This window comes from Saccostrea cucullata, unplaced genomic scaffold (genome assembly GCF_032062105.1).
Source record: "Saccostrea cucullata isolate Sc308-1 unplaced genomic scaffold, CSIRO_AGI_Scuc_v1 ctg5980, whole genome shotgun sequence".
Classification (NCBI taxonomy): Eukaryota; Metazoa; Mollusca; class Bivalvia; order Ostreida; family Ostreidae; genus Saccostrea; species Saccostrea cuccullata.
The window spans coordinates 7,578-20,830 of record NW_026929171.1 but is presented as its reverse complement, the minus strand read 5'-3'; the positions used below and the strand labels follow the sequence as shown (position 1 = coordinate 20,830).

Here is a 13,253-nt window from a genome sequence, read left to right as displayed (position 1 = left end):
ATCTATTTACTTTAGGTGAGAACGTTTGTTTTTACAGTCGTCTTTATGACTTTCAAAAATTATTCTTCTTGGAATTCCATTCTGTTTACCGCTTCTTTACATGTTTGTGTTAAAAGGATTACTCGAGAGCAATTAAGATAAAAGTCATGATAATTCAAGAAGATAAGAATTACTTTCTAAAAATACTAACAAGTCCATAGCCAAGTGTAAGATTTCTCCTATAAATATGTAAAGTTGAAAAAAAAATCTGATCACCTTGGTTTTTATAACATCCTTACATACGATTGATATGTCTAGTAATTTTGTAAAAAATGTCGTGACATTGATGGATATATGTATATATATTTTTAATTATGAAATATTTAAAAATTATCTGTCGATTTTTTTCAATGTGAAAATGATTAATTTAAAGCATAAAATTAAAGTTTACAGCTTAACTTTAATTTTTGTATTTCAATTAATGTTCAATAAAGTAATTCAAAACATGAAAGGTATCTTATTGCTCACTTTTTGTCTTTCTTCTTATGGATGCATGGTGTGCATATTTGTAGAATGATAGGTAAAAAGGGGTTTATACAAAAATCTTTCTTAAACACCCCAACTTATTTTAAAGTCGGATTTAATCGGTCAAAAGTTCCTTGACTAATTTTAAGCCAACGTAAGAATTAAAAGTCAGTATGGCGTATAGCTAGGTTTATTCCCACTTACCCAACAAAATACCTAGGTATGTTTTCAAAATATTGGCTAAATGGGATTTCAATTACAAATCATGCTCAACTTCAGATTTATGTCCCAGAATCATAAAATGACACGTTGCATAATAATGTACATGCATTTTGTAATCAATTTTGTTTTAGTACAACCACGAAGAAGTCTTTAATATAGTCCTATATCAATGTTCCTTGGTCGCATATTGCGTCAGCAGTATCTGTCGGGGGCACTTTCTTGTCAAGTCCTGGAATTAGTTTCACCAGATCGTCAACCTTGGGATACCTCTTTAAAAATAACGTAATGCAGAGGACTGCAGCCACTTGTGAGGACAAGTAAGAGATTGTGAGTACGTAAGCGGACCAGCCATAGCGGTATTCGAAATGTAAATCTTCCTTCTCTGGGTCTGCATAATGGACACCATCGTTAACGTATGTAATGTACAACACAATCCCAACCGCCGTGGACAGGCCTACAAAGTGAAGTTTTCATTAGAGATCAGCAACTGTATACAACAGCATTAAAACACTAGTACATGTATTCAGCAAAATTGTTCAGCGTCACTACATAAAGTTTAAAATCTAAAAATGATAAAGACGCTTACAACAAGAGGCCCCTCAAGAAATGTATAAGCCCTGCTGCTTTTTTAGAAGACGATTGTTATAAAATATTTTTTCCTTATTTATTTACATTGAAAAATTGATTGTGGCCCCTTCCTAGGTCTAAGGTCATGTCTTAACCATACCTTGGACCGTGAATCTTCAATATTACTAACATGTTTTATTGACATTAAACACAAACATACATACACATACACAGACACACCAAGGCTGGGAGAGTTGACATTTTGGAATATCATGAAAAAACAAAAAAATATTAATACACAAATATGATACAATAGATGATATTATATCTTGATGTTTATGTTTTCAAATATATGGTTCCAGTCATTCCATCTTCTTTTATACACATGAAGTTCATTGTTAAACTTATATACAGTTTTCCTTCAAATTTATAATAAATACATATAAGTATTTAATGGCAATATGTCATTCAATATGACTAACATACTCTTGTTCTGGGGAATACAAATTTATGTATTGTGAAAAATCTGATCTTCAGTTTTTGATAACTCCAGCTTCCACTGTTTGAAAAAAAATGTATCCATGCAACCTGATAATACTTGCATGTTTACTCGGTATTTATCGTGGCTCTACTACTTTTGAATTTCAAACAGATCTAGAAATCATGAAAAAAGTGAAATATCTATATATGTATTCTACGTAAGATTTTAAAAGATATTTTTCGTTATATTCCAAAGTAAAATAAATCTGAATCCTTTTAGTATTGTGGCAAGTTTAGTTGAAAAGCCCAAAGCTTCTAGAGACGAAGTCGAAAAAAGTTTTTCAAAAAATACAGACGGACGGAAAGAAATAACGACGGCGGAATTTTTTTTTTAAAAGTTGCGGGTCAACACTAAGCCATAATTGTATGAAAAGATATTACATGTTGTGTGGATTCAAGTTTTTTCAAATTTTGTACACTCGCGGTAGTAATATCCAGGATTAAATTCTACACATAGCATAAAACAGATTTTTAAAAAACATTCCAAAAACATTTCATAGAACGCCATCATATTCAGAATTCACATGTAAAGTTTGGTTGAAATTGGTCGAGCAGTTCTAGAGAAGAAATGAAACTGTGAAAAGTTCATGACGACACCGACGCCGACTACAATAACGACAGAAAACGGACAATTTTTGCCCCAAAACATAGACATAGGTTTCTAGATATCAGTGAAAATCTCAATGGATTTGCTTTGCAGTGGAATTTGCAGCCCGAATTTGACATGTGTCAAAAATATATTCAAATCTGTTATGAACTATATTTTAATGATTTCATTTAAATGTTGAAATCATGATAGATGTCAAACTTGAGGCTGCTTATACCTGCGATGATGTAAATGATTCCTGCGATGAGCGTCCTACTGTTTTGTTTGACCACACCCACAACGTGAAAAATGGCGGCCAATAGCATCAAGCATAGATTTACCACAAAGAAAGGCGCGGTATTCCTTTGAGACTCTAAAATATGAAAAAAATCAAATGTTTATCTCTTGAAATAGTTTAACAACCGAAGTAAATTTGAATTACTATATTTAATATTTATATTGGATTCACAAACTTCATAAAAATCCTTAAAAACAAAGATACATGATGGGTTCCTGTATATGTTCAACCAAGCCTCTTTCTTTACATCTCACTAAGGTATTATCAGTAGTGAATGAGAAACTTCAAGACTACTATGCAACAGTGCAATAATATACTCAAGAAGTGGTGTAAATCAGATGTGGATACTTAAAAATTCTGAGGAACTTGTGGAAAATTTGAAATCAAAAGACTTAACCAAACTCAACAGCATACGACTTTTTAACTTTATACATAGCCTTCCCAACGATAAAATCAAGTCAAGGCTTTTTGATATCATATAGACAGCTGCTTTTTTCATTTAAAATAAAATAAATTTATTTACCTTGTCACTGATTATTTGCAAAATTAATTTGTTAAAAAAACTTCCTTATTGTACACACAATAACTCTGAAGTCGACATTGAAAAGATGCTTGAGTTTCCGATTGACAATATATATGTGGTTTGTGGAGACCGGTCTATTGGACTCCCCATAGGTACCAGTTGCGAATCTTTGTTAGTAGTCTTATTCTTGTATTCATATGGAGCAGATTTGTCAAAAATTCTATGCGTGAAAAGAAGAAACACTTGCTGTGGCCTTCAACTCGACATTTAGATATATCGACGGCGTATTATCAATCATCAATGGTTTCCATTCTTATGTCGACACGATATATCCCAGTGAGCTTAAGAAAAATATACAACGGAGTTTGACATGTTTCATATTCGGATATTTTACTTGAACGAGGCAATAATGCCAATCTAACAACAAAGCTTAATGATAAACGTTATCAACTTAACTTTTCAATCATCAACTTCCTTTACTTATGCCGCAATGTACCTTTATCACCTGCATGCGGGTTTATATCTCTCAGCTGAATCGATACGCAAGAACATACTCTATGTATATGACTATTTTCTAAGAGAGGTATAATACTGACAAACAAGTTGATGAAACAAGAATAGAGCATGTCTTGTTTAAAGTCATCATTTCGTAAGTTCTACGGTGGATACAATGACTTTGTCAGCAAATACCAATTGATATTTGAGCCAAATGCTGACCGACGTTTTTCATACAAATTGTTCGGCCATTATTTACACTAAATTGTTGACGGGTTTTCCCATTATTTCCTGATCATGTCAAAGAGCTTATGGCAAGTGTGACCAGTCGGTAGGGGATGCTCTCTCCTCCATGACACCTGGTCCCACCTCTGATTTGGAGGTCCGTGTTTGCTCTGCTCCTATTTTGTATTGTTTGATGGACTTTTGAACTTGAATACTGTTCGTTATCCCCATATATTTAATTCAAATACTAACCAAATGAATGGAATGATCTTTCAAAAATATATCTGATTACTTAATCTTAGCACAAAGAAATATCTTTTTATATTCTAAATAAACCAAATGAAAATTTTATAAATTCATAATCCTTGAATAATAATCGCCTTGTACCTAATTTATAAACTAAATACGAGTCAAATGGAATAAGACACCAAACATTAATTACCAGCTATTTTAAATGTTGTCTCTTGCTTTGATTTGTCCTCAGAGGATGTCGATTCGTACTCGAACAAACTCTGACAAATCACATTAGGAGCCGTGTCATTCCAGTCTGTGGAGGGAGAAAAAAGCAGCGTTTTACAATGTTACCATATATGTGTAGTATTTTTATTGAAATCTCAAACAATTAGTTTCTTCTGATAAAATATGAATGTGCAAGGATAGTCCATGCACATATTGTCTCAATTACAGGTATTCGTCGTTACCATAAACACAAAAGGGGCCAATGTGTGTCACAACTCTCACTTTGGTCAATTCTTTTTCTGACCATGCAATTTAATATTAAGAATATAAAAGATGAATTCCTTGACACTTTGTCAGAATGGATTAAATGTATCAGATCTATGCTACAGTCGCGTATTAAAAGATTAAGGGGCAATATGAAAACCACATATCCTTCTGTAGTCAATAACCCAGAAGTGAAAAAAGAATTAGATAGATTACATGATCAGTACGTACTGGTCCCCGCTGATAAAGCAGGTAACAAAAATTGTCTTCGTTTGTAAGGCTCATTATATAAATAGTATTTTATAAGAACTTGGATTTAATTCTACAAGTGGAAATCCAACTCATTCCCAAACAACCAAAATTAATTTGAATTACCATATCTATATTGAATCCCGAAACTTCGTAAAAATCCTTTCAAACGAACATACATAGCGTATTCCAGTAAATATTCAACTAAGCCTCTTTCTTCACTCCTCACTAAGATATTAACAGAAGCGAAAGAGAAACATCAAGAGTACGCAACTTTAAACAATAGAAGACAACTAACCTGGGAATGGGTTAGAAGGGTACCACATTTTGAGAGTCATACAAACTTGCCACAGTCCAAAGTGTGTTGTTATGTTCGTTAGATAGGCTATAAAAGAAAAATAACAGTTTGTTAATTATAATGCAGAATTATTGCATTATATCATCTTTTTGCAAGCATAATTTATTTATATGCTATCATGAAAAGGTATCCAAGTACACTGTAGAAAGTTTCAAATTATTATCTAGTGAGTGCCTGTTAATATTTTTTAGATATTTGGATAAGGCCATTCACTATTCACTAGATGTGCTTGTGAAACACCATGGCACCATGGAGGTGACTGATGTAAATTTCACTTTGGTCTTGATCTGACATGAAATCTTGTGGAATACGATATAGTTCGAAAGAAACTTGTACATCGGAGAAATGCATACATAATACGGTATATTTTGTATCATTGAAGCGGAATCTAATGAATCTGGAGAGAGCCAAGTAGTTCACTATTTCAACACATTTCGCACATTGGGTATTGGGCATCGACAGCATCCAATGCTGCAATATCTATGACGCGACAATTATATAGTACTATAGTGATATGCAATATAAAGATAGAGAAGATCGCTGTACTTCGTCATACTACCATCGAGTCATCGATAATCGGATTGTCATCATCACATTGTTGCGACATCGGATTGTCATCATCACGTTATCGCGCCATCCACCCAAGGCTTGATACCGCGATGGTGTGAACTATGTACCCATTATAGATTCTGTAAAAGTCTATTTCTCAAAGTTTTTCATATCTTACGGATCGCAGGAGACTCCATCAGAAATGTGTCATTTGCTTCCATTTCACCTCCAATAGGCATTAAAGGCTTTCTAAAAATAGACAAAAGTTACGTAATTAAACACCCAATATGAGCGTGACCCGTGATTTTGCTAATTATTGATACATGTTAAAGATATGGTTGGTTTAGCAAAGTTTCCCGGACAACAATATGTAGCATAAACCTTTGTCGTTCCTCTCTTTTTTTATTTTCATATGTTGGTCAATATTGGTACACGACATATTCCTTTCATACCGCTTATGCATTTCCTTTATTGTCACAAATGTTATCATGTCGATAGACTAGTCAACACATAAGTTTTGTTTAGCAAACCTTTAATTTTTTTATAATGAAAAATACATGACATTAAACCCAAGTTTATGATTGAATTAGATTTTAATGTGACAAAAGCTATGAACATTTCTATTTTCTCATTCTACAAGATATGTTATACTTTTCAAGTTAATTCGATTATTAATATCATCATCAATAAGATAAATACTGTCAGAGTTTTACATCAGAGAAAGCTAGGGTCTTGATGTTCTTGTTCTTTTACATGATTTTTCAAATACAATCGAGCAACTAACCTCTCGAGTATCCTAGGTAAATTGTTAACATTTTTATGTGCTCCTAATCACAATGCATATTCAGATTTGTTAAATTTAAAAGCTTTGTTGTCCTTTAAGGATTTTTTTTTAAAAAAGACAGAATATGTAAAAAAAAAATTTGATATTTTGGGTTGTACGTACGTGGTTTCGTCCGCTATAATCCAGTTATGAGTAGCCACGGCGAGAGCCATTGTGCTGATAGCAGTGGCCCCAACAAATAAGGACACTTTTGTTATTGTATGAGTGGAATATCTCATTTTGAAGGCTTCTGCAGTATAACCATTTTCTAGAACAAAGAATGTCTCTTTTCAGTTATATTAAACCAAATGATTTCAAACCCTATAAATTGAAATTGAATGAACTATATTTAAAGAAGTATGAACATTCCAAATAAGCATGAAGATCAAAGTAGATTTTGTACTATGTTTAATAGTGAAATTTTGGGTTTCATAATTAAAATTCATAATATAATATATATCATATATTTTTTTAGCACCATTTAATTGTATCCCTTGCAGAGCAAAAGGCTCATGGGCTTGAACAAGCAAATAACCTTGGTCATGCTGTTCTTGAGCAGGTTTTTGAAAAAATACATTTTCCCCTCTGAATTCTAAAGAAAACTGTTGACCCCAATGCTGTCGCTCCGCCTTAGTAATGAAAATCAGGGAAACTCACGTTTAAGAGTTGAAATACCCACCTTACGGACCTAACAAATGGTTCTGCTGATTTATTTTGGCAGAGGACAATGATGTCAAAGTTGCCAGCACAGAATATCAAACATTTACACTACGTATAATCGTGTGCTATTGAAATGCACTTTATACTAACAGTTTATCTACTTACAAAGTGATCAATTACTTCATTGCTGCAATGTAAGAGGCGAAGATCACGGACATTGATCAATCTCATAAATAGAATCGACAAAGTGAATCGTGAACAGGACAAACACAGTCCCCTGGAAACACCGGGGGGTGGAATCAGGTGCCTACGAGGAGTAAGCATCCCCTGTTGACCGGTCACATCCACCGTGAGTCCTATGTATTGATCAGGCAGACCCGGAGTATTCCGTAGTCAAATTTAGATAGTATAAAAGCAATAAAGCAATTGATATGAAACAACGAGCCATGGCAAGCGATAAGTTATATTTACAAGAAAGGTCATTATAACGACCGTAGAATTTTCGAAAAGCTATAATTAAAGGGATGCGCTGAAATTCTAGCAACATCAACTTATTTATCTGTAGCTTGCCTCGGTTTAAAAAATTTATCGTACTTAGAGCATGATCTTGCAATTGAATCAGTGGGGAAATATATTACCAAAATAATGCAAGTGATGTTTGAATATTCTTACATTCACATGTATGATAGAAGTAAACAATGGAAAAACTGAAGTTATTCCGACTGTCACATAGTTTAGTTATAAGTTGGTCATTATCGTCTGTAGGCAGTAAAACATCCAAATATGCAACAGAAGTGGCAGATTCTGTGGTATCATTTATTTCGAGTTCACTGGAATATATTGAGTCGACATTTGAATGAAATTAATAAAACTTTTCGATACATATTTATCTAAATGCTGAGTTGAAGCCCACATCAAGAGCTAATAAAGGAAAACAATTATGGAAGAAACTATTTTCAATTAATTCAACTTCGTCGAAATACTGTATCTAAATGCTGAGTTAAAGGCCACATAAGAGTTTACTTTTTCTCATGAAGAAGTTTTTGGACTAAATTGTGCTTCATAGGAATAATAAAACAGGTCTGCTAATAAAGGAACCCAATAAATGCCTTCAAAAATTTTTTATCATAGTATGGCCTGGATATTGTTAGACACCATGTTAAGTAATAAATGATCGCTAGAAACGGAATTCTAAATAAAAGTTAGGATACAGTAAAGTAGATTACCGGAAGTACTGGGCTATAAAGCACTCTCAGTAGCTGCTAATTCTTATTTCCCAACACATCCATTGCAGTAATTATATGCCATTATCCACTCAACAGATCGTCGTGCTCGAGGATAAAATTTGTCGCCTGAAGAAATATCAAAATATCACATTCCAGTTAATTATTGATGAAAGAGAACGGCGCGGTGCTTGTTTTTTCTAAAATGAAACATTTAAAAATTAATCATATGTTTGAAAAATCGAAACCCTTCCAGCGGAGTAAAAAATAAAGTTACATACAGAATTATTATATGAATAATGAATGTCTAATTTTTCCATTAGGGAATCTTAATGGACGTTCACAATTCTTCACTGTACACTCAGAATATACCATGAATTCTTAAAGTGTTTATCCCAAGGGACTGCCAAATTCATAATATTCATTATTTTCTGAATTAAAATTATGAGAATTATTTTACTAGACGTTGCGTGTTAACTGTGAAGAATTGTAGTATGAACACAAATATTTCTCTACACAGCACAAACCAATGTTATCGAAAACTTAATATTACCTACAAAGAACAAAAAAGTTTCAACTTGAAATCGATAAATAGGAAACATTTTCTAACATCACATTTGAAGGGAAGTAAGGTACTAACTATATACATGTATGTACATGCTTCTTTAGTTAAAAAAAAAAGATGTGTATGTAAAACACTATGCGCCCGATGGCAACAAAGTTAAAAACATATTTTTAGCTTATAGGTCACAGTCAAGGTCACAAGGTCATTGACCTTGGTGTCATTTGAACGAACTTGATTAGTGAAGTATGTGAAGTATGCATACCAAATATGAAGTCTCTATCTCTCATGGTTCAAAAGTTATGGTGAACGTTCAAAAAAGCTATTTTTAGCATATAGGACACAGTCAAGTTCACAAGGTCATTGACCTTGGTGTCATGTAAAAGGGCTTAATTAGTGGAGTATGCATGTCAAATATTAAGTCTCTATCTTTCTTCGTTCAAAATTTATGGCGAAGGTTAAAGTTTTGCCGGCCGACAAAAAAGTTATATTTAGCGTATAGGTCACAGTCAAGATCACAAGGTCATTAACCTTGGTGTCAATTAAAAGAGCTTAATCAGTGGTGTATGCATAACAAATATGAAGTCTCTATCTTTTATGGTTCAAAAGTTATGTTGAAGATTAAAGTTTGCAGAAAAAAACTATTTTTAGCATGTAGGTCACAGTCAAGGTCACAAGGTCATTGACCTTGGTGTCATTGGAAAGATCTTAATTAGTGGAATATACATACCAAATACGAAGTCTCTTTCATTCATAGTTCAAAAGTTATGGCGAAGGTTAAATTTTGCAGACAAACAGACAAACAGATAAACAGACAGACAGACAGGACAAAAACAATATACGCCTCCGATCTATCGATCCGGGCGCATAAAAACCAAGCACTCATCTAATCCTTACTGTTCTTCGATGTTTTCGCAGAATTTTTGACTTTCTTCTAAGACTCTATAAGTTTTAACCATGCAATTATCATATAATTCATTGGTTGTGGTTGAATACTGTTCGTTATCTCCATATCCTTCTTGTATATTATATTTGATTTTTGTTCTAAACTGAAACTTGTATTAAATATGGTTGAAAATTATAACTATGGGGATGCCTCTTGACATCATTGCCACAGCTGTTCGTTAAATCTATTTTTTTTTAAAGATTTCCCCGATGCTGTCATTATAGATATAACGTCTTCGATAGAGTCTACGAGTAATTATAGTCATATCTACTGTTTACAGAATTGTCTCTTATCACGAAATGTGATAAACGTTTTGGTATTTAAAAGACAGTAGATATAAAAAATAATTGAAATGATTCATTTTTTTTATTATCATCCTTAAATTCAAACGAAATGTAATATTTATCAACATTCTGACATAAACTATTTAAAAGACAGTAGATATAAAAAATAATTGAAATGATTCATTTTTTTTATTATCATCCTTAAATTCAAACGAAATGTAATATTTATCAACATTCTGACATAAACTATATGAAAATAAAGTACATTTGAAGGAACAGGAAACAATTCTGGCAAATAGAAAATACTCAGCAAAAAGCTACAAAAAATTTTCCTTAAAGTGCTGGTAACCTTCTAAAGAACTTAAGGACACACGCAAGGTACCTTACCTATTGATACTTTTTCAAAATATTCTTAATTTAAGATTATAGTGCCATCAGATGTTCATAGACAAAAAATCAGCATGCATTACCAGATGTGTTTGGAAGATATCAAATTATGAAAATTTTTGCATTATTCAAAGAAAAATAAAAAAAAAAAAAATTACGAAACATTAACTGCAGATTTTTTTTCCATCAAATTTTTTTTTAAAAGATATGTACAGATCCAAATATAGACATTAAAAGTATTGCACACGGGTCCTTCGTTTAGTGGAACTCTTCAATTCTAGGGAAGAGCCCAATAAAATTCGAACTACGTTGCGTATGACCTTAAAAGCAGAAATAATTCTCACATATAAACGGTTAACTTAGTGATGCCTTGTATATAGAGCTGACATATCGGTACCTACCTTATAGATATAACGAATGTCGATGTCTTTTGGCAAAAGACAGGTTATCCAAATTGTCAGCACATAATATCAAGAATTTATACTACATCTACTGTCATGTGATGTAGAAATGCACTTTATACTAACAGTTTATTGAACAACAAAGAGATCGATTACTGCAAATGATTCCAAAACTGCTAAGTTATTATCTAGATGTTATGCATGAACATTATCTGGTTTCAGAATCGTCAAAAGCTGCCAAGCAGCGATGCACCGATTAAAACATTTATTCCTCCGAGAAATTAAGAGATGCAAGGACTACTTTCTAAAAGTATATATAGCTATTTCTCTACGTCAAAGTTATTCAGGGACCGACATGGTGACAAAAATTGTAAGCATCGTCTATCATCAACGGCTCTCTTGGTGCATAGGCATCAGACCTGCCTTATACTTTGCCAGAAGTGAAATATTAATGACTTTTTCTACCAATTCTTAATTTTTTTTGCTATACTTAAACGCACTTTCTTGACATACATTTTTACATCTGTACTATTCTGCTGAGAGACATTTTATTTACCAGATCTAGAAATAGTGAAATATTGTTAGATACTATCTGATATTTTGATACAGAAAACGCACAATGGCCATAAAGGATACCTTCCACATTACAGCATGCAAAACTTTAATTTGATAAGATGATTATTTTCATATCTTTCAACATGTTGTTTACAATGATATTATAACCTTCCCTTTATTAATATTTCTTTCCAATAAAGTACTTTTCAAATAATCACCTTTTTGGAAAATTTATATCATTTAACGAGGGAAAAGGTTTTATTTTCAAACAGTGGGATCAGCTTTATCCCTTTCTTACTGAATTAAACCAAGAATTTATTTCTAACATTGGATTCCTCATACCTATGGATATGAAAAAAAAATCCATTTTTTTTCAATTTGAATAAGATTAAACACTTGATTTGAATAATGCCCATTAATTATCCACATCAAAACCAACTCTTGCCTTATGTAAAGAAAGAGAAACCTATCTTGGGTTTCCGGCGATGCCTCCTTATCAGTATTAATAGTCTTAGAAAAAATCCTTCTACCTTTCAAAGGATGCTGGAATAAATATTTAAACAATAAAATGCTTTCTTTTGTTTGTTATTACTGGAATTAACGGAAGCAGCTGTTGCAGAAAAAAAATACATAACCTGCGTAAGCGGGTTATGTAATTTTTTCTGCAATAGCTGCGACCGTTAATTTCAGTAATAACAAACAAAGAGAGACATTTTATTGTTTATATTTATATCTGTTTAAATAATCATTTAAAGAAGGATTAAAAAGTTTAATTATTATATTAATGCTGCAAACGTCTTTATACGTTTCATTGATGGAACAGCCACTGATCAAGAAATCTGTAAAGGCGACATGCCTAATGTAGCTCATGCAGTGATTAACGCAATGGGTTTTCTTAATAAATAAGGGAGAAAATATTCAGTGGATGTAAATATATAAGGATTACGAACAGTTATCAAGTTTTAGAAGTCTACTGAAACAATACAAATCGGGAGAAGAGCAAAGTTAACACGTTCCTAAAAAACAGTAGAGGTGGGATTAGGTGTCATGTAAGAGAAGACATCCCACGTCGACTTGTCAAACTCTTTATGTACTCCTTGTTATGATCGAGCACACTGAACAGCCCACAGTCAATTCAAAATGAAAATAATAACAATTTATATGATAGTCAGTTAACATTTGGTTTAACCAAAGATTGCATTTGAAGACAATGCCAGTGTACATATAGAAAGAAAATTGACGATATAAAAGTTAAAGTGATCATCTTTTTCAAAAAGCTTGATTGTTCGCTTTCTTTTAACGTTTTTTTTTTTAAATAAAATATCCAAATATAAAACAGATAATTCAAACTATCTTTTATTTTGAGTTCAAAGGGATACTGGTATACTGAATTAACGTACTAAGGAATGAACATCTATTCCAATATTGTTAATTGATAAAAAGTCGTCATTAAATCTAAATGTAGCTGTTGAAGGCATAGCTTTCTATGTAGAAGGTTAATGAATTATTTTTATTTTTTAATCTCTGCTTTATAGGAATACAGGATCTGTTAATATCTTGGCGCACTTCGTTA

General features: G+C 32.5%; 1 protein-coding gene across 1 annotated transcript; it reads right to left on the bottom strand.

Annotated features, from left to right (window-relative positions):
* Nucleotides 1-678: 678 nt before the first annotated feature.
* Nucleotides 679-11,355, bottom strand: LOC134279979 (voltage-dependent calcium channel gamma-7 subunit-like). Its single transcript, XM_062762383.1, has 8 exons — nt 11,126-11,355; nt 8,549-8,674; nt 6,786-6,930; nt 6,018-6,088; nt 5,231-5,317; nt 4,403-4,507; nt 2,658-2,792; nt 679-1,180 (listed from the first exon to the last, which is right to left on the bottom strand). The coding sequence occupies exons 3-8, from the start codon at nt 6,899-6,901 to the stop codon at nt 888-890; spliced, it is 807 nt and encodes a 268-aa protein (XP_062618367.1). The 5' UTR covers nt 6,902-6,930; nt 8,549-8,674; nt 11,126-11,355; the 3' UTR covers nt 679-887.
* Nucleotides 11,356-13,253: the final 1,898 nt, after the last annotated feature.